Source organism: Aplidium turbinatum, chromosome 4, assembly GCF_918807975.1.
Source record: "Aplidium turbinatum chromosome 4, kaAplTurb1.1, whole genome shotgun sequence".
NCBI lineage: Eukaryota > Metazoa > Chordata > Ascidiacea > Aplousobranchia > Polyclinidae > Aplidium > Aplidium turbinatum.
The window spans coordinates 45,559,630-45,584,000 of record NC_137475.1 but is presented as its reverse complement, the minus strand read 5'-3'; the positions used below and the strand labels follow the sequence as shown (position 1 = coordinate 45,584,000).

General features: G+C 36.2%; 2 protein-coding genes across 3 annotated transcripts in view; one reads left to right on the top strand and one right to left on the bottom strand.

Moving 5' to 3' along the window:
* Window positions 1-11,604, top strand: part of LOC145769255 (uncharacterized) — a 196,861-nt gene extending 185,257 nt beyond the window's left edge. The window contains exons 20-25 of the mRNA XM_082580834.1: window positions 7,285-7,458; window positions 8,621-8,794; window positions 9,365-9,573; window positions 10,220-10,664; window positions 10,976-11,161; window positions 11,479-11,604. Coding sequence (XP_082436960.1) covers window positions 7,285-7,458; window positions 8,621-8,794; window positions 9,365-9,573; window positions 10,220-10,664; window positions 10,976-11,161; window positions 11,479-11,526 — 1,236 coding nt within the window. The 3' untranslated portion in view covers window positions 11,527-11,604. The remainder of the gene's footprint in view (window positions 1-7,284; window positions 7,459-8,620; window positions 8,795-9,364; window positions 9,574-10,219; window positions 10,665-10,975; window positions 11,162-11,478) is intronic.
* The window catches only part of LOC145769256 (uncharacterized), a 195,889-nt gene that overhangs the window by 151,101 nt on the left and 20,417 nt on the right, over window positions 1-24,371 (bottom strand). Inside the window, exons 12-13 of one of the 2 annotated variants that reach the window (XM_082580839.1) lie at window positions 15,673-15,887; window positions 14,130-15,356 (exon numbers count right to left, since the gene is read on the bottom strand). The exons of the other annotated variant lie outside the window; for it this stretch is intronic. Of the exons in view, the coding sequence (XP_082436965.1) occupies window positions 15,699-15,887 (189 nt within the window). The 3' untranslated portion in view covers window positions 14,130-15,356; window positions 15,673-15,698. Of the gene's footprint in view, window positions 1-14,129; window positions 15,357-15,672; window positions 15,888-24,371 lie in introns of those variants that run through there. 2 annotated transcript variants of the gene reach the window in all.

Sequence of the window (24,371 nt, the reverse complement as noted above, 5' to 3'; positions counted from 1 at the left end):
AATTTTTAGATACTAATTGATAAAGATTCTAACGATCATAATCAACGAGTTCTCAATGCCCAAAAAACAACAGTTGCGTACAAGAGTGGAAAAGCAATTTCTGGAATTTCCAGTCAACTCGTCAATAGTGGGATAAACCAAATTGACAACATGAACACAGACAAGGAAAAACTTGAAAATGTTTATCAAAAACTTATTTCGATTTTACTAGGCATGATAAAAGAATCTGAAAATGAAAAATTCAAAAATCTTTTAGAAAACAAATCTGGAAACACTAAAACAGAAGCTGCAAATGAGATTTTAAAAAGTCACGTGGGAATAGAAGATAAATTGCTGTCAGCGCTTTTAGAAAGCGCCAAAGACCGTAAATCTCCCTCAATCACAGAAGTTCTGAAGCTATTGAATGATCATGATCGTTCAATCATGAATGTGCTTGTAGAGAAGTTTAAATCAGAAACACAATCTGCTTCTGTTGATTCTTCAAATGCAAAACCTAAAGAGAAGCAGAAGCCAAAACTATTGAAAGGAAGGTTGTTCGGGACAACTAACGGACAAAACAATGAGAATAAAAACAATATACAATCAAACCGCGGAAGATCTTCTCAGGTAAGCCAAATAAATATATTTCTGTAAATGAAGACTCCAGGTGCATAACGATCAAACTCCATTGTTTGTGATTTTTAAATTTTACCATCTCCCGTTGTGTTAACATCAAAAGTTTTATGTAGCAGCATTTTTTGCGGCAAAACGATCAATCTCAAACTTACTTGTCAGTTTACTCGAAAAGTTAGTTTTGCTAGTTTGATCGTTTTGCATCTGGACTCTTCATATACAAACAGCATTGCAGTCGCGAGTTTTGCTATCCTTTATAATTCATTTAATAACAACTTTAAAATATCCTTAGTACATATTGCTGGACCCTGTAACATCCTAACCAAATACAAACTTAAATGTCATTTTTTATTGAATTTTGTACTCATCATTGTAACACTTATAAAGTAAAGGCCAAAATTTTCACCAAACAATGAAACTGCAGCTTTTCTTTTAGACCGTTATAGAAAAAGTGTCAAACCCAACTCAAGCAAATGACGCCGGTTTCACTGCCGCTCACAACAGCGCTTTGGAGACAACGTTGTTGGTCAATGGGGTGTCTCTTGGCATTATATTGGCCATTATAGTGTTCTTGTTCTTGTATTTTTATTGTTCTAAAACTCAAAGCGCAAGCATTCATCCTGACCATGCCTCAACATTAGCTGCAGTCAAAGTAAGTTCACAAGTTATTATCATGGCATCGCTTATGAAATCACCTTCTAAAACTAGTTTGTAGTCCTTTTAAACTTAACAAATAATGCGACATCATTATTTGCAAAAAACAGGGAAAATGTTCCAACACATTTTCGAGGTCATAATATTTGACTTCATAACATTATTGAGCTTACACTATATAGAGCTGTTGATAATACAACATTTTTGAGGTCAAACATATATTTATACAAACCTCATATTCGGAATAACAGTCTGATTGGTTGAGAGTCACTTTAGCCATGAAATAAACAACCTACTCTAAAGCTTAATTCTGACAAATGCGTTAACTGGTTTGACTTTGTTAATCCTTGTATTGTTTTAATGGATGGCCCATAACTCTAGAAAATCATTTTTTCATGAAAGTGGATTTGAATAAAAGAGACAACAAACTTCAACAGATCTTTTTGGCAATAACAACTGCTGTAAAGAGCTATTGCTCACTTGACATTGCAACAAGGTTTTAGTCTATAGTAGGGTGGCTCGTTTTTGAACTTTTTTTTTAATTCTCTCGGGGTAGTGGGGAAATGGTGCCAATGAGTGAGAAAAAACTCATGACAAAATTTGAGATTCGCAACAAATAGTCTTCTGCCTCTTCATGGGGCTCAAAAATCGAACAATGGGGTCAAAAACGCAATTTTTCCTAAAATATTTTTTAGTTTGGGTAGATACAATATTATTTTGCTATATCTAACTACCTAAGAAAAAATATTGGAGTCATTTTCCTTCAGCTTCCTCACAGCTTCTGAAAATTTCCCATTTGCTGAAAATTTCGCATTTTTGTTTGTGGTTACATAATACATAATTCAATTTTGGTAAAGAGGTCACTTTCTTCAACCACAGACATATACAACCAAGCAACCACACGGCATTTAACATAATCGATTAAAATTGAACATAAACTATAAGCTACAAACGTTTTCGGCCATACACACGTATCCACGAGGCTTTGCTAATAAAATCATACAATCCTCGCCTCAATACACAGTTGTTTGCCTCAGGTGCTTCTTGTTTACTCAACGTCTTTTCTTGATACGTCATATGATGCGTCTTTGCCTTGTGTAATTTAAACGCCATGTGATGTGCCTTTCTCCTATGTTCTGCCGTTTCATTTTGCTTTTCGTTTTTCAATTCAGTGTTTAGATCAGTTATTCATTTTCTTTGTAGATATGATAAGCAGTTATTTTTTGTTACTTGATAAGGGCTAACGTGTGTATGGCCGAAAACGTTTGTAGCCTATAGTTTATGTTCAATTTTAATCGATTATGTTAAATGCCGTGTCGTTGCTTGGTTGTATATGTCTGTAATACATAATTGCGTTAGAATTTTTGCCAACTGTAAAACATCATTGCATTTCTCTTTATAAACCTGCCCTGAGCTGTTGCGTCATTATTTAATGAAATTGGGTTAGTTTAATAGGAAAAAGTTACGTCTTTTATTTAAATTTGCGTCACTGACGAAGTTTGTAGTTATGTAACCACAAACAAAAATGCGAAATTTTTAGCAAAATGGAAGTTTTCAGAATCTGTGAGGAAGCTGAAGGAATAGTTCAAATAACTCCAATTTTTTTTCTTAGGTTAATTAGATATGTCTAAACAATATTGTACCTACCAAAACTAAAAATATTTTTGAAAAAATTGCTTTTTTGACCCCATTTTTAGATTTTTGAGCCTCATGAGGAGGCTGAAGACAATTTGTTACAAATCTCAAATTTTGTCGAGTTTTTTTTCACTCATTGGCACCATTTCCCCACTGCTCTAAGAGAATTTTTAAAAAAGTTCAAAAACGAGCCACCCTAGTCTATAATGCAAAACATTAAGCGACATGATTAGTTCACTCACGTCATTTCTTGTAGTGATCATTTTTGTGGTAGACAAGGCAAGACAAAATAGAAGAAGTAAAACAAGAGCTGCGCGAAGTCAATTTGAAGGCCAACACTGACGAGGTAAACCTGTCTGTGATGCACACACTACAGCATCTGCTCGTGCTTGCAGAAGTCTTGTGCATCCCCGCAGAAGAGCTAGAGCATTATTACAGAACACTGGAGAGACTGAAAAACACAGCTGCTGCAGTAAGTTAACATGAGATGTGCTTTATTTTTCAACAATCATATGCAGCAGACTGAACCCTATTAAGTGCTCCACCCTGCAATCTCACCAAGGTGCCAGCTGTTGTTATTACACTCAATGCATATTAATGGTGTCAAATTTATCACAACACAAAGTTTGAAATTACATTAGATATTTTGTTGATTATTTGTTGCAACCTTCAGCGGCAACAAATTAGTGCTATATCTGCAAAGTCTACAAGGCTGATAGGGTGCACAGCCAGAAAATCGGTTAGGTTTGGCATTCAAATAACGTACGTAGGTGTTAATTATAAATCTATATACCTATTACCTAATCGTTTAATAATCCCAGCTGGCGACAGCTATTATTGTTTCGATATCTGCAGACATTGGGTCAATGTAAAATGAATTGAGTTTGCTGACTGGAATGTCCTTGATTTGCAATTTGTTCTTTTCTTGTTCTGTAAATTATCTTCTGTAAAGCAGCTTGAAAAAATGCCACAAACGCCTCCTAACATAAATCAACAAAATTTAGAAATCAGAAGTAGAGGAAATTCCACGAGTCCTCTATGTACTCACCGCCATCACAAACGAAGCGAGAAAGAATAGCGCGTCGTTCACAATCATGAACAAGTTGCAGGAGGAACTCGACTTTGCCTTCTCGCTGCACGTTCCCTTAGACGACCTTCAGGATTCCTACAACGTGTTGGAAACACTTAAAGAAAAAATCAACAAGGTGACCCTGTGTGCTTTATAATAAAAGCGACTTGCTCAAGCTTCCAGTGCCTCGATAGAACCACCTAAAACAAATTCGCGATGGAGAAATTATCTGCCAATGTGTAGCACAAAGATCAAATGATCCAATGCTAAGTAATGGGTTTATGAAACTATTGTAGCACCCAATAATGTGAATGGCATAGGCTACATCTTAGTAGTCATTGTCATGCATTGTCGAACATTGCCAGTGTTGCCACTTGCAATCGGACTACTTTGGTGGATTACTCTTTGTGTTACAATAAGAGTTAAGAAATACAATTATGGTACGACAGTCTTTGAAAATGTCTGTCTAATCGCAAAAATGTCGGATATTCCTGAAAATCTTTAAGAGTTGGCAGTTCCTCGGTTTTTGCCCGAAAACAGAACTTTACGAGTAGCGGTAATGTTGATATGCTTTTATTTCAAACTGAATTTAATAATAAACATTTATAAAACTTAAAATCCTCCTACAACACTGACAACGAGTAAGTGCTCTGATGTGCACAGCCCAAAATACACAACTTGTCCATGCACATTTTTTTTAGTAGCGCATGAATCTCATCATAAAACTTACCAAATGCTGCAAGGTCTGCAAACCTGATTCATTTTGTGTTTTTTTTTTAAATGAACTTCAGACAAAACGAGCATTACGTAAATCCACTGAAGACGCAAAACGCCCCAGTGTCTCCCTCTCATGCATGCAAGCTCTTCAGAAATATTTATCAGCAGCAGAAAAGCTTGAACTTCCGGCGGAAGATCTGCAGGAAGCCTATGACGTCCTGAAAGGACTGAAGAATAAATCAAAAGAGGTAAAAATTAAAATGAATAAAAATAAAAATTTTGGAATAGAAAATGAAACACGACTATCTAATTGTTGCAATTGAAGTTTAAAAGTCTCGACTGTTCCGATTATTTCTCCAAATAGGACACCATTGTAAATGATACAACAAAATTAAAAAAAATCTAACTTGAATATGGCCGAAAACGTTTGTAATTTTTAGTTTATTTTCATGTTATTATATTATGTTAAATGCCGTCTGGTTGTTAGGTTTTATTTGTCTAAATTTAAAAGTGAAATAGATGAATAAAAGGTAAATAAAAGTAAATTAAATCACTGGTCGTCTGAGGTGCACCAGTGATATTACGGCTACTTTTGATCGATTCAAAACAAATTGGAGCCATGAATACGATTCTTGATGTATCCCTCCCTGATATCAAACCCATGTACTGTACAACTGGTGTCAAGGTCACTCACTAATCGACGTTGAGATGGTAACAGTTCTTTGCTTTAGAAGGAAAAAAATCGAACATCTTCTTGACAATTGAAAGTAATGTGATGTTTATATTATTGTTTAAAAACGTTTCCATCTCCTCACTTTTACGTGTTTCATATCACATTCTCACAGGACTTGCTGAACATAGATAATGTCACTAGGGTTATTCACTCAGGTGGCCAATGGTCTCAAACGAACTACTGATGAAATAAATTCGGATAGTGCGTCGCTTGCAACAATGAAAACGCTAAAAGAACAATTGGACTTGGCCAAGAGGTTAAAAATTCCAGAGTTACAGCTTCAGGAATCTTGCAATACTTTAGAAGATTTAAGGGACAATCCTGAAAGGGTAAGCCTAGTTGCTTCAATGTAAATTGATAAGTTATTGCAAGCTTTATAAATACACAACACAGTTGAAGTTGCAATAAGGATATCACTGGTCTACACGATTTTTGCTGTATGACCTTTGAAAACTAATTTAGAGTAATCTCGGGGTGCTGAATCAGAACCTCATCTCAAATTCATTCTATCACCTCACGTTTTTGAGATATGATAATAGCAAATTGTTACTTATGTTAAAAGCGGAAGATTTGACGTTGCGTTTGTCATACATACATACTGTGCTATATCCCATAATCCGTGTTTTGGTTATAAAATAAAGTGTTTTGGTTTATCAATGTCTCACAAATTTGATATGATGAAAGTAAGAAAAAAAATAATTGACGTCTATTAAATGAAATAGCAACCAGCGGTAACAGAAGAAATTGCTTAAGGCAAACCGGGGCGTGTTGTCACAAGGGGCGTGTTGTCACAGCAACTTTTTTGTACTTACACTGACTGCTTCGAGTCTATATTTGTAGCACGTGCTTCGTTAAGAGTCATCTTCATTTTGAGGTTAGCAAAGTCAAGAAAAGACAGCAGGTTTAGCTTAAATTAAATTATTATCAAAAATTTGGTCATAGATGTAAATTTCACTAACTTTTCAAAATTGTGTGATGCTTTCGTAAGAGCAGCCTGACCGCAATAATGAAATCAGTTTTATAGCTTATTATGTTGGGAGTTTAGCTGACACTTTAGATTAGAAGTTAGTAGCGTGCCTTCTCTAGCCGCCATTAAAACTTTTGTCTGACTGCGTACACCGGGGCGAGTTGTCACAGCTGTGACAACACGCCCGACGTACAAATTTAATGCAAGAATATTAATAAATTTCATTGAAACATTCCAAACAATTTCAAAAACTGGGGACTTCGCCTTCATCAACAAAAGCCTTTTCTTTGAATTCTGTTTAATTTACAGATTTTTCTATTAACTTTATAGTGAAAACGTAACGCCAAAGTTCTAAAAAGTACATTTTAGGATTTCAAACCGTAAATATTTAACATAGGCTAATTTTAAGAGGGCTCTTTTTACTAGAATTTGGGCGGGGGCCCCACATGGACTTGATGCGGCACTGGTTAGCAGGTTTTAAGTTACTGCAAACGTGCAAAAGAACAGTTGCAATCTTGTGACAGCACGCCCCATGCTTTGTGTCACAACTTTTTTTTTTACAAAAATTTGATTTTCTTGAAATCCTTTTGTGGTTAAAAAGTTTAACTAGTGGCAAAAGGAAGTGTAAGTGAACAGCGTTCGTGATGATATAACTAAATCACTTGCATTGTATATAACAAAAGCACAAATCGAAAAACCCCAAACATGTGAAAACACGCCCCGGTTTGCCTTATTATATACCTTAACATGGGTCTCCCAAGACTACCATCAGTCAGCTCAACAAATTGTGAAAAACCGAGAACATTAGACCTTGGATAAAAGTTCACGCGTGATAGTTCAAGCTTCTTGGAGCTCAAACCGAACAAAACTAGTTCAAGAAATCTTTCTTAATTTCAGATCATCAAGCAACTGCAGACGGCTACCGAAGATGCCAAGCACCCAAACGCCAGTTATTCCTGTCTTGAGCGCCTCAAAGAACAACTTGATATTGCAAAAGAAGTAAAGATTCCTTCTGAACATCTAAACGAATCTTACAACGTTTTACACAAACTTGAGAAAACTATAAGCAGAGTAAGTACAAAGCAATGATGTCAGAGTCAGTTGATCTTAGTGTAGGGTAGTGCGGGGTAAGACATGTCACACTTTCGTATTCTTGTCTATACCTTTACATGAAGTACAGGATGTTTCTTTTTTAGTGTTAAACAGACCCAAATAAATATCCAATAAAACTAATTTCCTAGTAAGAACTACACGATGAATAGTTTTGAGACAAAGTACAATAATTCTAGTTTCGCTTAAAATAGAAAGTGTTGGTTTAATTAACAACTTTCACAGTGTAATGTTCTGTTTAGTCTAAACCACAACAAAGTTAGTCAAAAGCATGAAGGTAAATTTTTACACAAACTTATGTTTCGCAGCCTAGACCAAGGCAGCAATCAAAATTGCACAGTAGTTTTGTGTCACATCACAAATAACCCACTAAGTGCGCTAAAGCATTTTTGAGTGTATTTATTCCAAAAGGAAGAATTTTGCTTGATTGAAATCAAACTGACCGGTTTTACCCGACGACTTGTTTTGCCCTGAATTACCCTATTAGTTTATTTCAGAACGGTTTAACTTTGCAAGTAACTAAGTGTTTATAAACAAAATCAACTGTGAACAGTTTGCTTATCAAATTATTCCATTTTTAATTCCTGCGTATGGTAGACTGTACTATGAAAGGCAGTTGGACGTTTGAAACTATTTATGTTAAAAACTTTTTATAAACTGTTTATGTTGTATATTCCTTCCACCTTTGTGGAAGAAATATCTCTTAGTTTGCTCCGTATACCTGCAATCTTCTTCCATTGAGCCTTTTTAGTTTCCAGCCAAAGGGTCGAGAGGCTTAACCTTTGGGACATTCTAAATGACATGGTTTAATTCTTAAGAGAAATGTCAACCAGGCAATTATGATACTTTCTCATTTAAAACCAAGCGGACTAGGAATCTTACTTTGTGTATCGGACCAGCAATCTCTGGGATAACAAGGTGCATCTTCAACTTGATCTAATAGTGGAGTTCAAATACTTAAAAAACAGGTTCTCACTTAAAGAATTCTATGCAGACACATTGGCCTATGCCTAACTTGTTAACAACTTGTCGAAAGTCATTAAAATTTCAGGAGCAGGTTTGTACCAACTTTGTTGACAATACAGACGACCTGAAAGTTGTAACACGTCATCATCCATTGCAGGGAATGAACGACTTGAAAGTACTGACTGAGATATCCAGCAAACCTACGGCTTCTTCTTTTTGTTTGAAAAAGCTTCAGATTAAGTTGGATAGGGCAGAGAGCATCGCCATCCCGGAAGGTGAACTTAAACACTCTTATGAAGCTCTCAACAAGATGAAGGATCGCGATAAAACGGTGGGAAAACTAACTTTGACAATGAACTTATATAGCCATGTCATATTTTCACATAAACATCATTACTTTAAACTTGTTCTTTTCAATCAAATGATCATTAAATAAAAAGTAGGATAATAATAGTGGTGAAAGCATGGTATACGACGTTGAAAGGAACGCCAGTTCGACACCTCTTAAAAGCATGCGTCTGCTCCTTTGGCAGGACACAATGGCATGGATAAAAGTGGACACGAAAATCGATTTCATTTGTTTCCGTCCACTTAATCTAAACCATAAACGAACTGGCGCAGCCTAAACCTGGATACTACAAAAAGATGCTAAGCACCAGTTTATCATCTATTCCCGTGAGGGTGGCGGCTGAAAAAGGTGACTGAAGGGTGGGGAAGTGGCGAAAGGGTGGGTGGCGGAACGAAAGACTGAGGCGGCTGACTTTGTTGTAGTTATAAACTTGTGCAGCCAAACTGATGTATACGTGCTGTAGTACTAAAACAAATAGGCTACAGTAAAAAACAAACTGCATCTATCATCAACCACGCAGTAGTTTATCCAACTAAACTTTGTTCTGTTCAGGTTTCCTGCATAAAAAGTGATTTGAAGATGGCGCTGGCCAGCGGTGACAGAGATCTTCTGGTCCACACAATTGACTGCATTGATTCTGACCCGATGTTTCTAGAGTGGCAACCTGACGATAAGGAATTCTTAGATCTGATCAACTTGGCGAAACGTACTGAAAATGACTTGAAACATGGGAACCACTCGAACGACGTTTCTGAAAACAGGTGAAATCTTCTTACAACCTGGCTTGCTGATCTTATGATTAACGCTACCCGTCTTTAGCCAGATGATAAGTTATGCCATGATCGGCCTTGATGTTATAACTGAACAGTTTGAGCATAAGTAAACTACCGCGCAAATTATCAAATATATTTCGAAATCGCGTTTCTTTAATGAGAGTGGAATATGAAAAGTGCCTAAGACCAAAATTAAGGTTCTAAATTTGAGACAGGATTTACTAAACTAGACAGGACACAAACTTGTGACATTCAGATACTGACTTGGCACGTTTTTTAATTTCTTTTGTTAATAGTTGAATTTAGTTAATCATCAATTTTACATACAATTTACTTCGGCTTGTCTCCAGAGAATGTGCCAACGAATCGTGGGAAAAGAACGGAGGATGTTGAGAAAGTTAATGTTATTAAGAAAGGCTTGTCCAACTTGAAAACTCACAACAAACGTGATAAGATGTAGCCTACCGGTTTGCGATAAATGTTCTAAGTAGAGTCGACTGATAGAAAAAATAAAGTTCCCAGCAGCAAACCACGTTGGTGAGAGCAGGACATTAATCACACAATTAATTGCTTTCTCTATTGCTGTGTTGTGCAACTCTGCAAAAAATAACCATGAGCGTGTTCTTGTGTTTAGATCACTTCGATCAAGCCCGGCGTCAATCTCTGCAAGAAGTTTAGACTCATTTTCAGGAACATCTTTAACTTCCAGTAAAATGTCCAAAAGGAATTCAAAAGTATTTCCTCCTCTCAGAAGAGGATTATTAGATCAACTCAAAGATTCAATTGAAGAAAAAAATTTAGACAAAATACGACAAGCCTTGGAAAGAATTCATTCATCTTCAATAGAAAGTTTGAAGCAAACTCACTCCCACTGCAGCACCCCATTGAACAACTACATCAAGCGAGCCAACGATCTAATGGAAAATCTTTTAGAGCTCGAAAAGCAGAAAATTGCTGTGAACAAATTAAGAGCTCAGAGCATTCTGGACGTCCGAAACATCGTCGTTCCTCCTGGGGTCGTCCATAACATTTTTGAGGCGACTTACATTCTCCTCGGCTACAAAAAGAAACAGCTTGAGGTGAACTGTGATTCCAATGAAATATGTAAAATACTTTAATCTAAATAGTTTCTTCTTTGAGGCGTCAACAATCGGAACGTCTCCTCGATCCCTCTTGATATGTTGTAAAAATATTTGCTAAAGAATCCAAACCTTTCCGACACATAGTTTACAACTCAATCTACAGTAGTCAATCTACAGTATTCTACAGTATTGCAAGATATAAATGAATATTAGAAGACTTGTGTAATGATCCCGTTGCTATAGAAACCGGTTAGTAGATGTCATCAAGTTAGAACATGCTCATGTTAACCACCCTTTCTCATCATCAGGAATGGACTTACATCCAGACACTCCTCGGGAAGAGCGGGAAGCAGGGCCTGAAGTACAACGTCTTCGTGCGCCGCTTGGTCGACATTTGCGCTGAAGACATCGCTGTAGCATACCCCTTGGTGGTCAACCTGGTTGTGGATGATGTAAGGGAAGTCAACGCGACTGCCGCGATCTTCTTGGCCTGGGTGAGTAAGGTCATAAAAGTTGTGAGTATTTTGACATTGATTAAAGAGATTATTTGGACTATAACTGGTGAAGGATATAAAGGTAAAACATTTTGTACCACTATCTTAACGAGATGTATGAGTTACACGACAAAACAACGCATTAGTTGCTCATGATGTATAGAGTCTTTATCTCTGCTCCCTCAGAAAGGCAGCTATGAGCAAACCACCTTTCAGCATTAGATAACTGATAAAGATTTCATTAAAAAATTGAATGAACTTAAAATAAAGAACTTGTTTTCAATTTTTGAGGATTTTCGATTTTTTTTCTATTTCAGGCGCAATGTGTTGTAAAGGAGCACGACGCCCGAACGGTCGACAATTGACGAAGCAGTTTCGTGCGATTCATGAAAAGACTTTGGCAAAAGCTAAAATCGGAATATTACAATATCTTACAAATCTCTAAATCATATTTTAATTTTTAAAACGTTTGCAGAGAAAAATTGACTGTTCATAACCCACTTGCAAAAAATCAAACAAATTTATGGTTTACAGCAATTATGTATTTTAACTCGACCTGTTATCAGACAGGGCCAAATGGCCACGCCCACTAGTTTTGAAATTTTATATAGAAGGGATTTTTCAAAAACGCTGATTATTCTTGACTTTTACTTTTTATTATTTGCGCATCGTTTAAACCTGATTTGGTTATTTTTGAAACATTTTGTGTTTCACAATAAGCATTTTGTCACAGGTTCTTCAGACCTTTTGTCTAAATTCGTATATTTTTTGGAAATCGACATTGAAATGATTCATAGCAGGTCAGACGAGTCAGTCACATTAATCACGCACTAAAATTTTTTCTGTCAAGCGCTAATCCTCTTGAGTATAATTTATCTCTTCATTCGAATGCAGGCACTTTTGTAGCGTCAGTGAACGATATCAGCTAAAAAAATGACCCGTTTTTAAAATGACTTGTCATGAAACATGAAAAGCAAAATTTAATAACAAGGAATGATCCGCTTTTTAGTATTTTATAATTTGCTATTTAAAAAAAAAACAACAGCATATTTACATATAATAATAATTGTCTTCACCCTGCTGTGTGTAGCCTACATATGAATTTTACTTCGCAACCTGTAATTGAGAAACTTTGGTTGTCGAGTTGTCAAAAGCGTCATTCCTGTGAATGTGAAATTGTGTGTTATTGATGCATCCAACAGTACAGTGTCTAGAATAAAAACGTATTTGTTTTGCCATAGCCACTATCAAACTCTATGATTTCACAAGAAGAGAAACAGATGCGAATCGAGAAATAAGCGCTTCTATCGCAATTACAATTCAAACCAAAGCGATCCAAAAAACAATTAGTCATATGTAGATGCAATAAGAGAAGCGGGATATTTCAAATAAAGAAAAAAATCAGCAAAGTTTTTATCATTACTCCAAATGCAATTTGCTATTGTGTACAAAGCATTTAACAATAACTATGTCATGGTTTTAGTTATTGGCGCTCTACACCAGCTAAGGTCTTTTAGCGACAGGGTTCATTTATAATTTTTTACTAGGTTTACGATGTCATCACATTATAACCCGACATCCTCACTGTGTTGTGCACGAATGAACACAATCGGTACCGTTTTTAAGTTTTCGGTTTAACCAGACGTGGAATCGATTTCAGATCTATTAGCACCAGAGCCGAAGGCGAAACCAATTGGCCACTGAGCTGGTCGCACAAAGCATTCTTGCACAAAAGTGCTTGCGATACAGACTTTTTCACGATTTACGGCTATTGAAAAGTGTATGTTGACGTAAAATTACCAAGCAATAAATTTTATCTCTTGAAAAGAAAAATCAACTACTTTTACTTTGCCAGCTCAGTAGTCGAGTTTTCAACCAGAAAATTATTTTTTAGACGTTGAATAAATATAAAAAAATAATTTGTTGCCTGGGTAAGCCATAGCTGTTGTACGTTTCCTTCATCTTTATTAGTCCTGAGAAATACTCTTCTGCATCCGTAGCTGTGATTGCCAGCTCGTGGAGAAGCTGTTAGTGCAATTCATTGCAATAATCTCAAAACCGCTTTATGTAGTATGAATATGACAATGTTGTATGTATAGCAGGAAAAAATGTTTTTTTCAAATTATTGTTTTTACACGTTTACAAATTATCGAAATTGAAATTCGAACGAATAAAATTGGCAGTAAAATGACTAAATGCCAGCAAAAACGTGCTTTTAGCAGCGTATGTATTCAGAATACAAAAACTACGCATTTGTTTCAAAGATAAATAATTACAATAAAAAATAAAAGCATTCGCCCTTGTGCATGTCAATTTTCTCAAATGTGCGACATTTAGCGGCTGAGTTATAAGCCATTAATCAGGGCGGACCCAAAAGACCCCGTCTCGTGCTCTTCGGGCAGTTTCCATACGATTGACAGATAGGGTTAAAAAAAAATTATGATGAGACTTGCAAACTTTCACGTGTGAACAATTTCTTTTCATAATTCTGCCAGATGTAGTTGAAAATTTAGATTAAGTCGTTGAAATTTTAAATTTGGGTCTTGGGAAATTTGTTTTAGCTATAAAGGATCATATTGCCAACTACCTTCTGCAATGAGACTTCTAGCATGGTAATAATAGCCTACAGTCTCCGTAATATAATTCAATGCTCTGTTGTTCACGTCTTAGCGTTGTGGGAGGCTGGCGGTTTAAATGAAAACAGTAACTTTAACATCATTTGTCTTATTCTTCAACAGATTAAACATCATGTTTGATCAGCTGCGATCTCACATATGAATTTCCTCCATTCTGTTCTGTCTGTTGTTTTTAAAGCACTTCCGGCATGCTGTCCAATACCGTAATTTTTTAAATAAATATTAACCCAAATTTAATTTATGTGTGTTGCTATGGTTCAAGCAGTGTGGAATGATCATTCTGCCAACCTGCTAAGTATTTGTCTCAGAAAAACAACCAAGATTAATATTTGTTTATTATGGTTAATAATGTGTAGGCCTACTATTTACAGTATATACACACGCAATGTCTGCAGCCGATTAAGAGTTGTTTATACCACAAATGTTATTGTAAACAAGTGAGGAAAAATTTACTCATCTTGTAAGCTTGTTTCAACATATTAAGGTTAGGTTAATAAACGAATAAAAATTTATCAAAGACATTAAAGTTTCTTTAAACCAAACAGGCCAAAGCTAAACCTACTGCTAGGTACATTTTATAACTTACACAAATTTCAATAACCATCTGCAATTATGTAGGCTAAGTGTAGCTCTATGTCGCACATGGTCTGTCTTGTTACATAACTGGTAAATATGCACATAGCTACTTCAAGTTTCTCACCCTGTATATAAACATTTTAACATATTCAAGAGAAAATGATCATTTGAAAACAAATTGCTCTTAGGAGCAAAATGGTTGGAACGCCTGGTTAATCTAACCAAAAAATAAAGAGCCCAAAATGTAGATACCATGAACATGAGTTTGGTATCTACATTTTGGCTCTTTATTTTTTGATTAAATTGGTCTTAATTTACAAATTAAAAAAGTAGACAGATTTTAACATTCTTCTCATGGTGGTTGATAAATGGAAATAAAGTTACAAACAAAAATAAGTGACGTAATGTATTGATAAATATTTATAGATCTTGAAAGGTTTTAATTCATTGAACCATTGCTATGTCTAAATTCAAATAGAATATTAATTGAACTATCATAAACATAATTATTATAGAATTAAACGCTATCACTTAACATGAAAATCTTTAACAAATCTGCTCTGCAAAATAACTGCCACTGCTCACTACTCTACGACTTCAGATGAACAACTGAAATGAAACCAGCAGTGCGACAGAACTACCAAAGGCACACACACACACACACAATTATGACGTTGCAATTAAGCAGGGCTTCGACCAGACAACAGTTCAAATACATCACATGTAAGTTTGCCAAATATTCAGGTAGAATTGACTTTGATTTTAATCGAGCAGTCTTCAACATCTTCAGCTTAGTTCTTGATCATGCCGTGAATTGATGGGAAATTGTAGAATTGATGGGAAAATGTAGAATTGATGGGAAAATGTAGAATTGATGGGAAAATGTAGAATTGATGGGAAAATGTAGAATTGATGGAAAAATGTACAGCCAATGTACAAAAATGTATCCAGATGTAAATACGAATTCTCCAGAAGATGTTTCTCTGCATTATTTAAAATAAAACATTAAAAACAGATTTATTACAAAACATCTGCGTGCAATTTACGTCTGTAGTGGTAAGAGAAACACAAACATTGAAAATATTATTCGCAATAGTTATTACAGGAACATTACTGTTACAAAAAATCAATGATGACAGTTAATTACACAAATTAAATAAACACACTTTCATTGCACACATTTCATGTGTGAGCTACTGGCCCATATATTTTACAAACACCAACATGTTAATCTGATCGCTGAGATATATTTCTGGTGTGTGGTAACATGAGGTTCTATTCATTAAATCATGAACTCACCAGGCAGGCAAGTGATGAGCTTGTCCTTATTGGTTTGCTGCATTATTTGTTAGATCAACCATCAACTCATTTGACAATTGCCTGTGGAGGGTTTTATTTGTTTTGGGTTCAAACATCACTTCATGGCGAAGTCGGGTGGCGACGGAGAGGTATTGTTTTTCGAAGCCTTCGCTTTTCGGGGTCCCAGACATGATTTTGTTAAGTTTGGTCATGATCTGGAAAGCAAATATTCTGTTTTTATCTGAGATGATACCTAAAACACGTGTTTAGACCAAGGGTAATATCAGCGATATGTTTACCAATGCAGCGATAGCGGTATTCGTAGGTCATACAAAAAGAACAGTTAGACTACATATCCATCTGAGGCCGTCGGTGCCTAGTTTAGGCAAAGCATTTGAAGAGACGAGAACAGATCAGGCGATACATTTGTTTACAAAAACAAACAATAATTTGATGTTTTATGTTGTAGGCGTTGCTTGATATTACCAGAAGTAGTCTTGGACAACTAGAATTTTTTACCTTTTTAACCCTTTCTGTAGCGACACGAGGCTTTATGAGGACGCCCCACTCTAGTAGTGAAATATTTCACAGAAGAAAATATGCTTGAAATGTGAAACTTCTTGACTTTTATTTTTTGCTTTTTGGAAATTTTTTAAACCTACAGTACACTGGTCATTTTTCTACCTTCCTGCCCTTCACAATACGGTAAGTATTTCATCTCAGGTGGCTAGACATTTTCGTGCAAAGCTAGATATATATAATTTAATGTTAGTGCAATATAAATGTTAGTGCAATTACTTTGAATTGTAAAAACGCCCACAAATGCCTTATATTTATGAGAAAAAGTAATTATTTAGTTTAGTTTAGCATTGCTTTATGTTATAATTCAAAAAATTTCAATTTGAAGTTATTTTTGGGAAAGTAGAATAAAAACCGACTTTCTGACGTCTTTTCATCTCAAACGTGTTAAATCAATAAATTTGTTGGGAAAAAAATTAATTTCTATACGCACAATACACATGGCTATTATCTTGTAAAGTATTTTGGCTCTGTGATTTTTACAGCTCCTGTTATTAGCGATTAATTAGCAGGGGCTAAGATAGCCCGTGACGTGCTTTCCGCGTACGAAAACAGCTCGTATTAAAATAGAGTTAAAATTAGATTAGAATTATAGCTACCCAAATTCCAACAAATTAAAGTAGAATTTAAACTAGATTAGAATTAGTTTGACGCAGTTGTTATATATCTTTAAGCAACTCTGGACCAAAGAGTCATTGCACCATCATAGCACCAAAACCACATTGAAACATTGGTGAATTGATCAATTAGTGAAGTAGTTCATGACTTCGCTGACAGTATGACACTTTGATCTTAATCGTTTCGTTGCATTTTCCTTGCATGAGCTTGACAAGAGCACACTTTTCGTTCATTTGCCGAAAACACCGTTGAACAAAGTAGAATTTTTAACAAAACCGGAGGTTATATTAGAACTAAAATTAAACTAAACAAGTTTTTACCAAGTGCGATTAGAATTACCGACATTACGCTTTAATTCATCGAATTATACGACTACAATTTTCTAGTTGTCCGAGTCTGACTAGAAGTACGGAGCGTTCATTTTTAACCCTTTTTCATTTTGAAGTAAATGGTTTTTCTTTGGTTTTTAAAACTGGACAGAACATCGATGAGTTTTAAATAGTTTTTTTTAAGGAAGTTTATGTTGATACGTTTGCGCATGTGAAACACTATGAAACATTGTACACGATGAACAATATCGGTAATTTAAAACAACGGTTATATATGCTACCGCTTGTTATTTTAGGTTGTGAAAAATCTCAGCAGTTCTAGTGTCAATAGGAGCAGTTACAGTAAAGGCGTCTCTGTGCGTGAAGTCGGAAAACGAAAACAAAATGGCAAAATCACAAGTTTCATGCAGATACCACAAAGAAGTGATTTGGCGTAAAGTTGCAAAGAAGCGTTTATCTTCACAATCTTCAATAATTACTGGTGCCACTAGTGAAGAAAATATCGTCAGACTAATAAAATAATGGCGTAACTCACTTTTTGACGAAATTGAGATATTAGTGTTTTGTGGGTCCCTAAAATGTAGCGCATCTGCCATATAATTTTCCAAGACCTACGTTAACGAGAAAGTGGTATTTTCGTAAAAATGTCAAATGGCCTAACTCAAACGCATGACTTAGGCCATTTTACAAATCTTTTTAATCGTTTGCTGGAAATAAAGCTGTCCTCCAACAGAGCAGATGGTCAGAAGACGACGATCTTAATTGTACAGAAATAGAGCTTCCGCTTCATCACAAGTCTAGACGATTAATTTAGCACAAAATAATTATGTTTTTTCTATTCTATGTATCTTAATCTTGGACATTTTCAAGAAACTACCGGTACCCTACTTAAATCAATCTGTTTTATTTTTCTGTTCCTTTGAAAAGCTTCATTTTCCTAGCACTCTGGTAGCGCGACTTATCACCTCACACTGCGATACAGGTCAGATCTTCTCAATGCACCGTTTCTCGGAGTCTTCTCGCACCCATGGCAGGTTTTTGTAGAAAGCCATTGTTGGATACTTAATTAATTCTCAGCTTAATATCACACTTAGCAACTTTATAAGCTCGTTGCTGGTTCTTCGCCATCATTCTTGAGTTTCACTGATGGGAGAAGGAAAATAAAGATTTAAAAACGTTTGAATTGACTTTTATGTGTAGGTAAATGTGCTAAAATGGGAAAAAAGAAAAATCACTTTTTGGCGAAATTTCTCAATGACTTGCCTACTGTAGATTCCCATTACTGTAGAAAGGTCACAACGCACAGAACGAAGAAATTCTTGTACCCTAGAACTACCATAATCCAACTTCATCGGCAAGACAAAGAGCTTGCTGAATCATCAGGACTACGATCATTAAGTACAGCCTATTTTAGTGAAGTATTTCATGATGAGAGCTCCTCCGTCTTCATCGTCGGCTCCAGCTCGTGTCAGAGCATTGGTTTGTCTTCAAATTGAATTTGGCTTTGGATGGTGATGTCGTATGTGGCTTTGGAGGCCCAGTGTTATGATGGGAAAGACGTGGGCAAAAGGCACTGGGAGACGATCATCATAGATCCGCCGCCAATGTGTGAAACCAGGCTGGAGGCTTCCAACTCTTCCAAGTTTGCCAAGTTTGCCCCCATTACCCGTGATATCATGGCTTTGTTTGGCCCGGGTCTAAATTGAGACAAAGGCCATTCGCTTGTATGATTGTTTAAGGTGGTCGTAACTACGCGAGGGCTACGCACACACTCTTGGCCAGCTCCATGTCCACTGTGGTCCAATAAGATCGAAACATGCAGCTTCAGGGGAACTGGTTGCAACGGGCTGCCGGGTGCTCTGTTCATACCACGTAAGGATCAGTGCGACGTGTGTGTTTCATTCAAACACAGTTATATTACCAAGGAACAATGCGATGACCATATCAAGTTGAAGAATGAAGCTTGATATGAGAAGACGAAAGACAAAGAGTCCGCTAGCACAGTAAAATCCGTATGGACAATGGATTCACGGGCTGTACATCTGTGTCCCAAAACTAAGGCAAGCAAAGCAGTATGTACTATAAAACCAAGCTGCAGGTACACAATTTTACACTATTCAATCTTGAATCAAAAGATGCTTATTGCTCTATTTGGAATGAAACAGAAGGTGATTTACGCAGGGAAGTATTCGCTTTCTTGCAGTTTAATCATTTCGAACGAGTAATTTCTGGAAGCCCCGGTCTGGAGGAGATAGTTTTTTGGAGTGATGGGTATGGATATCAAAATAGAAACTCTAATGTTTCTAGTGCCTACTGTGCCCTTGCATGGAAGCATGGCATCACTATTACTCAGAAGTACCTCGTGGCTGGTCACACTCAAATTGAGTGCGATAGCATGCACAGTAGCCTACTATCGAGCGAAAATTAGCATACGACATTTTTACGACGAGGGATTACAAAATTATCATCCAGAATGCCTGGATCAGACCGCATCCCAACAATGTACAGAGGATGCAAAACAGTAATTTTATGAAAAGCGATGGATGATGCTTGTTGAGTATCAGACCTGGAAAGAAAGCTGGAGATCCCACGGTTCATGATCTTAGAGGCCTGAATCATGGAAGCAGTGGAAAGGTATTGTACAAGGTCCCATTATGTGAGGCTGCACAGTGGGAGGATCTGCCACAGCGGTCACAAACAAACTTAGGCGACACTACATGGATTCCTATTTTTTCAAGCCATCTTCCAATCAAATTGAGGAAATACAATGATTTCCAATCTATGAAACATGTTGTGCCAACAGGGTGCCACTCTTTTGTTGATAATTTGCCTCATCACTGATAATTTATTCAGCTTGTCTTGCCAACTCTGAACTGTTTTTGGGTGAAATATGCAGTCTAGCACAGTGCTCTTCAACCTTTTTGACAACGCGGAACCCCTCATGTGCTTTCGCGTTTGTCACGGAACCCCACTAAAAAAAAATTAGCCTACAAATTACGAATTGCTTGGTCAGAAAATTAAATATTTCGTTATTGCACTGTTACACTTCAAAAAATAATTAGACATTTCAAAACATAGACAGTTATTACAAAAGTTATAAAGTCAGACATTTAATGACTCTGTTGTTGTTGCTTATCTTTTATAATCTTCTTAAATCGTGGTTCAACGTTGCTTAATGCAATTCTTATACACATATCGACACCCTTCAAGCAACTTCTGTTTTTGTTCTTAATTGTTGTTAAAGCAGAAAATGCTGTTTCACACAAATAGGTATTTTGAAATTGACACAATAGTTTCAATGCTTCCTTTGAAATTTCTGTCCCTTCTTTGTACAGAAAAATCCAAAAATATTCCTTTCAGTTTTTTTCAAAGATTTCCTCCAAATGAATATCATTGCAGATATCCAGGAGTTCTTCATGTTCTTGGCAAGGGAAAACGAAAGGATCAACCACCCACTTTCGCAAACGGAAAATCTCAGATTTTTCTTCAGGAAAGTAGCGGTTGAAATTTTTCCTCAATAGCTTCAAATGCTCCAACACTAATTCCTTTATTTCAGCTGTATCTTCAACTTCGGAGTCCTCACTTAGAAATTCATTCAAAAACCGAAAAGGAGAATAATCATTTTTTGAAACTTTATTAGCCCAGAACAGAAGTCAAATTTTCTTTTAAAGCCATCAATTTGGCCAATTTGGGAAAATATATCTGATCTTTTCCCTTGAAGGCTGGTGTTGAGTGTGGACAACATATCGAATATTGAAGCCAGATATGCCAGTTTGCAAACCCATTCATGATCAAGAAAATTGGTAGCATATTAATGATTTTTTTTCTGCAAGAAAAACTGATATTTCCTGTCTTAATTTGAACACCCGAGCCAAAACTTTGCCACGAGATAATCAACGCACCTCTGTATGCAGCAAAAGAGTGACATTATCTGACTCCATTTCTTCACATACTTTTTGAAAAACTCTTGCAGATTTGCCTTTACCACCACATTTTATGTAATTCACTGTTTTCACAATTATATCCAAAACCATTTCTAGTTCCGTTCTTCTCTGCTTGTCAGAACTAAGCGGTTTTACAGCCAGAGCTTCACGATGAATAATACAATGTTTTAATACACAGTTAGTAGCAACTGCCTTGACACGAACACCAACTCCTGAAAAGCGTCCAGTCATCACAGCTGCCCCGTCTGTAGTTAGAGAACAACACTTTTCCCATGGTATTTATTTTTCTTTCAAGAATTCGTTGAGCTTACTAAATACTTGTTCAGCAGTTGTGCTCACATCCAAGTCTAGGCAACACAAATATTCGTCAACAATGCTGTATGAATCAATATCAGGAATTCTTATATACACAAGCAGTTGTGCTCTACTCCCTATATCAGTTGATTCATCCAGTTGCAGCCCATAACATAGAACATTTTTGATTTTATATAAAAGTTGTTCCAACAAATCTTCAGCCATATGAAATCCCCTTCTGCTTACAGTGGTATCAGACAGAGGTATGCTTTGTAACTTGCGTTCAGTTTCCTTGTCAAGGAGCTCCTCTGCTACTATTTGCAACGCTGGTTTAATAACTTCCTCGGCTAAAGTAAATGGTTTCTTTGTTTTAAGAATATGATGTGACAGTCGATATGAAGTCAACAAGATATCTGGATTGGTTTTCACTGCTCCTAAGAATTACTCTTTTTGCTTGTGCACGCTTCTTTTCATATGTTTAAAAAATGAGATAGTCTTTGTCGCGTACGCAGAATGATTTGTTTCTAAGTGTCTTTGTAATTTAGCCGGGACCATGGCTGAATTAGAAGGTCTGTTACAGCAAATCAAACATTCGGGCTGAGGAGCTACATTCAAAAGTTGGTCATCCGGCAAAAAGAACCCGTATCTCAAATATGCGTCGTCCCATTTTCTAACCTTGACAATTGAATTACATTTGGTCCGCTTCGGCGGAAGTGTCTCTGTTACAAATAAACTACAAGGCTCATTTCCGCCCACACCTTCGCTGTTGCTATTCTTTGGCTTCATATAAGAAAATATGCTATTTTGTTTCATCTGGCTTGACTAAACAATAAAAATTTGGTTAAAAACTGTTTTTACTTTATTCTCACAAAGGATCAACAGCAGCTCAAGTCTCTACTCAGTCTGCTTGTACTTCTGTGATCTGTACATCGGCTACATCCTATGACTGTGATGCAACAATAACGTTATTGTTAATAGAATAACAATGAACAGCCAGTGACGCAACAATTATAGCAATGTTTTATTCGGTTGGTAACTGCAGTCAACCCCTCGTTTAACAAACTGGCCTACTTGAAGTGTGAATGCGGTGCAGTGATTTAAAAAATCGGAATGACGCATCAAAATGCTGAAGCAAGAAATCAATTTCCCTAAATAAAACGAGGAACCCTTGCGGAACCCTTAAAACTCACGGAACCCCACTGCATGTTCCGCGGAACCCCACTGCATGTTCCGCGGAACCCCTGTTGAAGAGCACTGGTCTAGCATGAAATATAACTCCTATCGTTAGATTGGAGTTGCTATTAGGGATTTTCCTGTTAATTCTAGTCGTATTATTACTGTTATTATGTCACCGTTAAAAAACTCATATTGACAAACTCAAAATATCAAATGGCATAAGTCATGTCTGTGCATTCGGAAAATGGCCTAAGTCATCCCAGCACATTATGGGATGCAAAATGAAGCAAATCAAAGTATACATGCTTATTGTACTTGTGTCGACATGCTATTTTTGTTTAACTATACAATAAATATGATAAAAACAACTGTGTAGAGAGTTTTTTTCGATTATCTCAAAACCAGAAAAAATGAGTTACGCCATTATTTTATTAGTCTGACGATATTGCTGTTAGGCTATGTGAAAGAATCACTACAACAAAACTATAAATTCTTGTTCAAGTACTAAAGAAAAAGAATTTGTTCAATCTCAAATTCTAGATCGCTCGAGATGTAATGACATGTCTCACTTTGTGTGTTGTATTGATACTATTGGGTCATTACTGTGTAAGTTGAAACTAAGTTCGGCCGGGTCCGATAAAATCTTTGCTGAACATTTATGTGAACCACATTATTTGCTTTCACTTAAGTGTTTTATTTAATTTGTGTTTACGCCATGGCACCTACCAAAGTCATGTGTCGACACAGTTTTTATCCCAGTTGTAAAAAATCTCAATGGCAACATCCAAGATGCTAGTAACTATCGACCTATAGCTGTAGCCACAGTTAGTTCTAAATTATTTAAGCGGTTTATCCTCAGTCATGCATTTTCTTTCTTAAATACTAACGACAATCAATTCGATTTTAATGCTAATTAGAGCACCGACATGAGTGTATTTCTCTTGAAACAAGTTGTATCATCTTATGCAAACAATTCTACTCCAGTTTATTCTATCTTTTTTGATGCTTCCAGGTCTTTGACAAAGTAAATCATTATCTACTGTATACAAAACTTATCTTGTGTCATGTTTCAATGTGTTTTGTTCGTATTTTGAAGTCTAGGTACCGTGAACAAACCATGAAGATCCGGTTGGGCAAAACGTTATCAAAATATTTTGGGGTCTCAAACGGAGTTTGTAACAATTTTAAAAAATCGTTTAGTTCGCTATTTTCTCCTCAACATTTTAAACTTTCTCGAGACCCACAGGTCTCGCATGGGGGTGAGAAAATGTTTTTTTTTTAATCGGTTAAGTACTTAGGTGTTTATATACATAACTGTTCATCTAATGGACTGGATATTTTGCGGCAAATGCGCTCACTTTATTGCATTGCCAACAAATTAAAATTGCGATTTTACAAATTGTCAGCGACTGTTACGAATACTCTGTTTCGCTCATAACGTAGGCCACGTCTTTTTATGCTTCGCAACTATTGCATAAATATCGTCTTTCTTGTTTTAGTTGTTTACGAGTTGCTTACAATGACTAGTTTAGAATGCTACATCATATAATCTGCCACGTTATGTGAGTGCACTTGAACATCATATTGATTCTAATATTATTACTTTGACGTCTTATTGAGAAAAAACATGTTTTCAGTGATCCAGCGCTGCAATAACTCCGGTAAGAGTCTGATAATGTCTTTGATGAATTCTGACTGTTTTTACAGATTATCAGATAACTTCAAATTGATCAAACTGTCTGGTTTGCTTGTTTTGTCG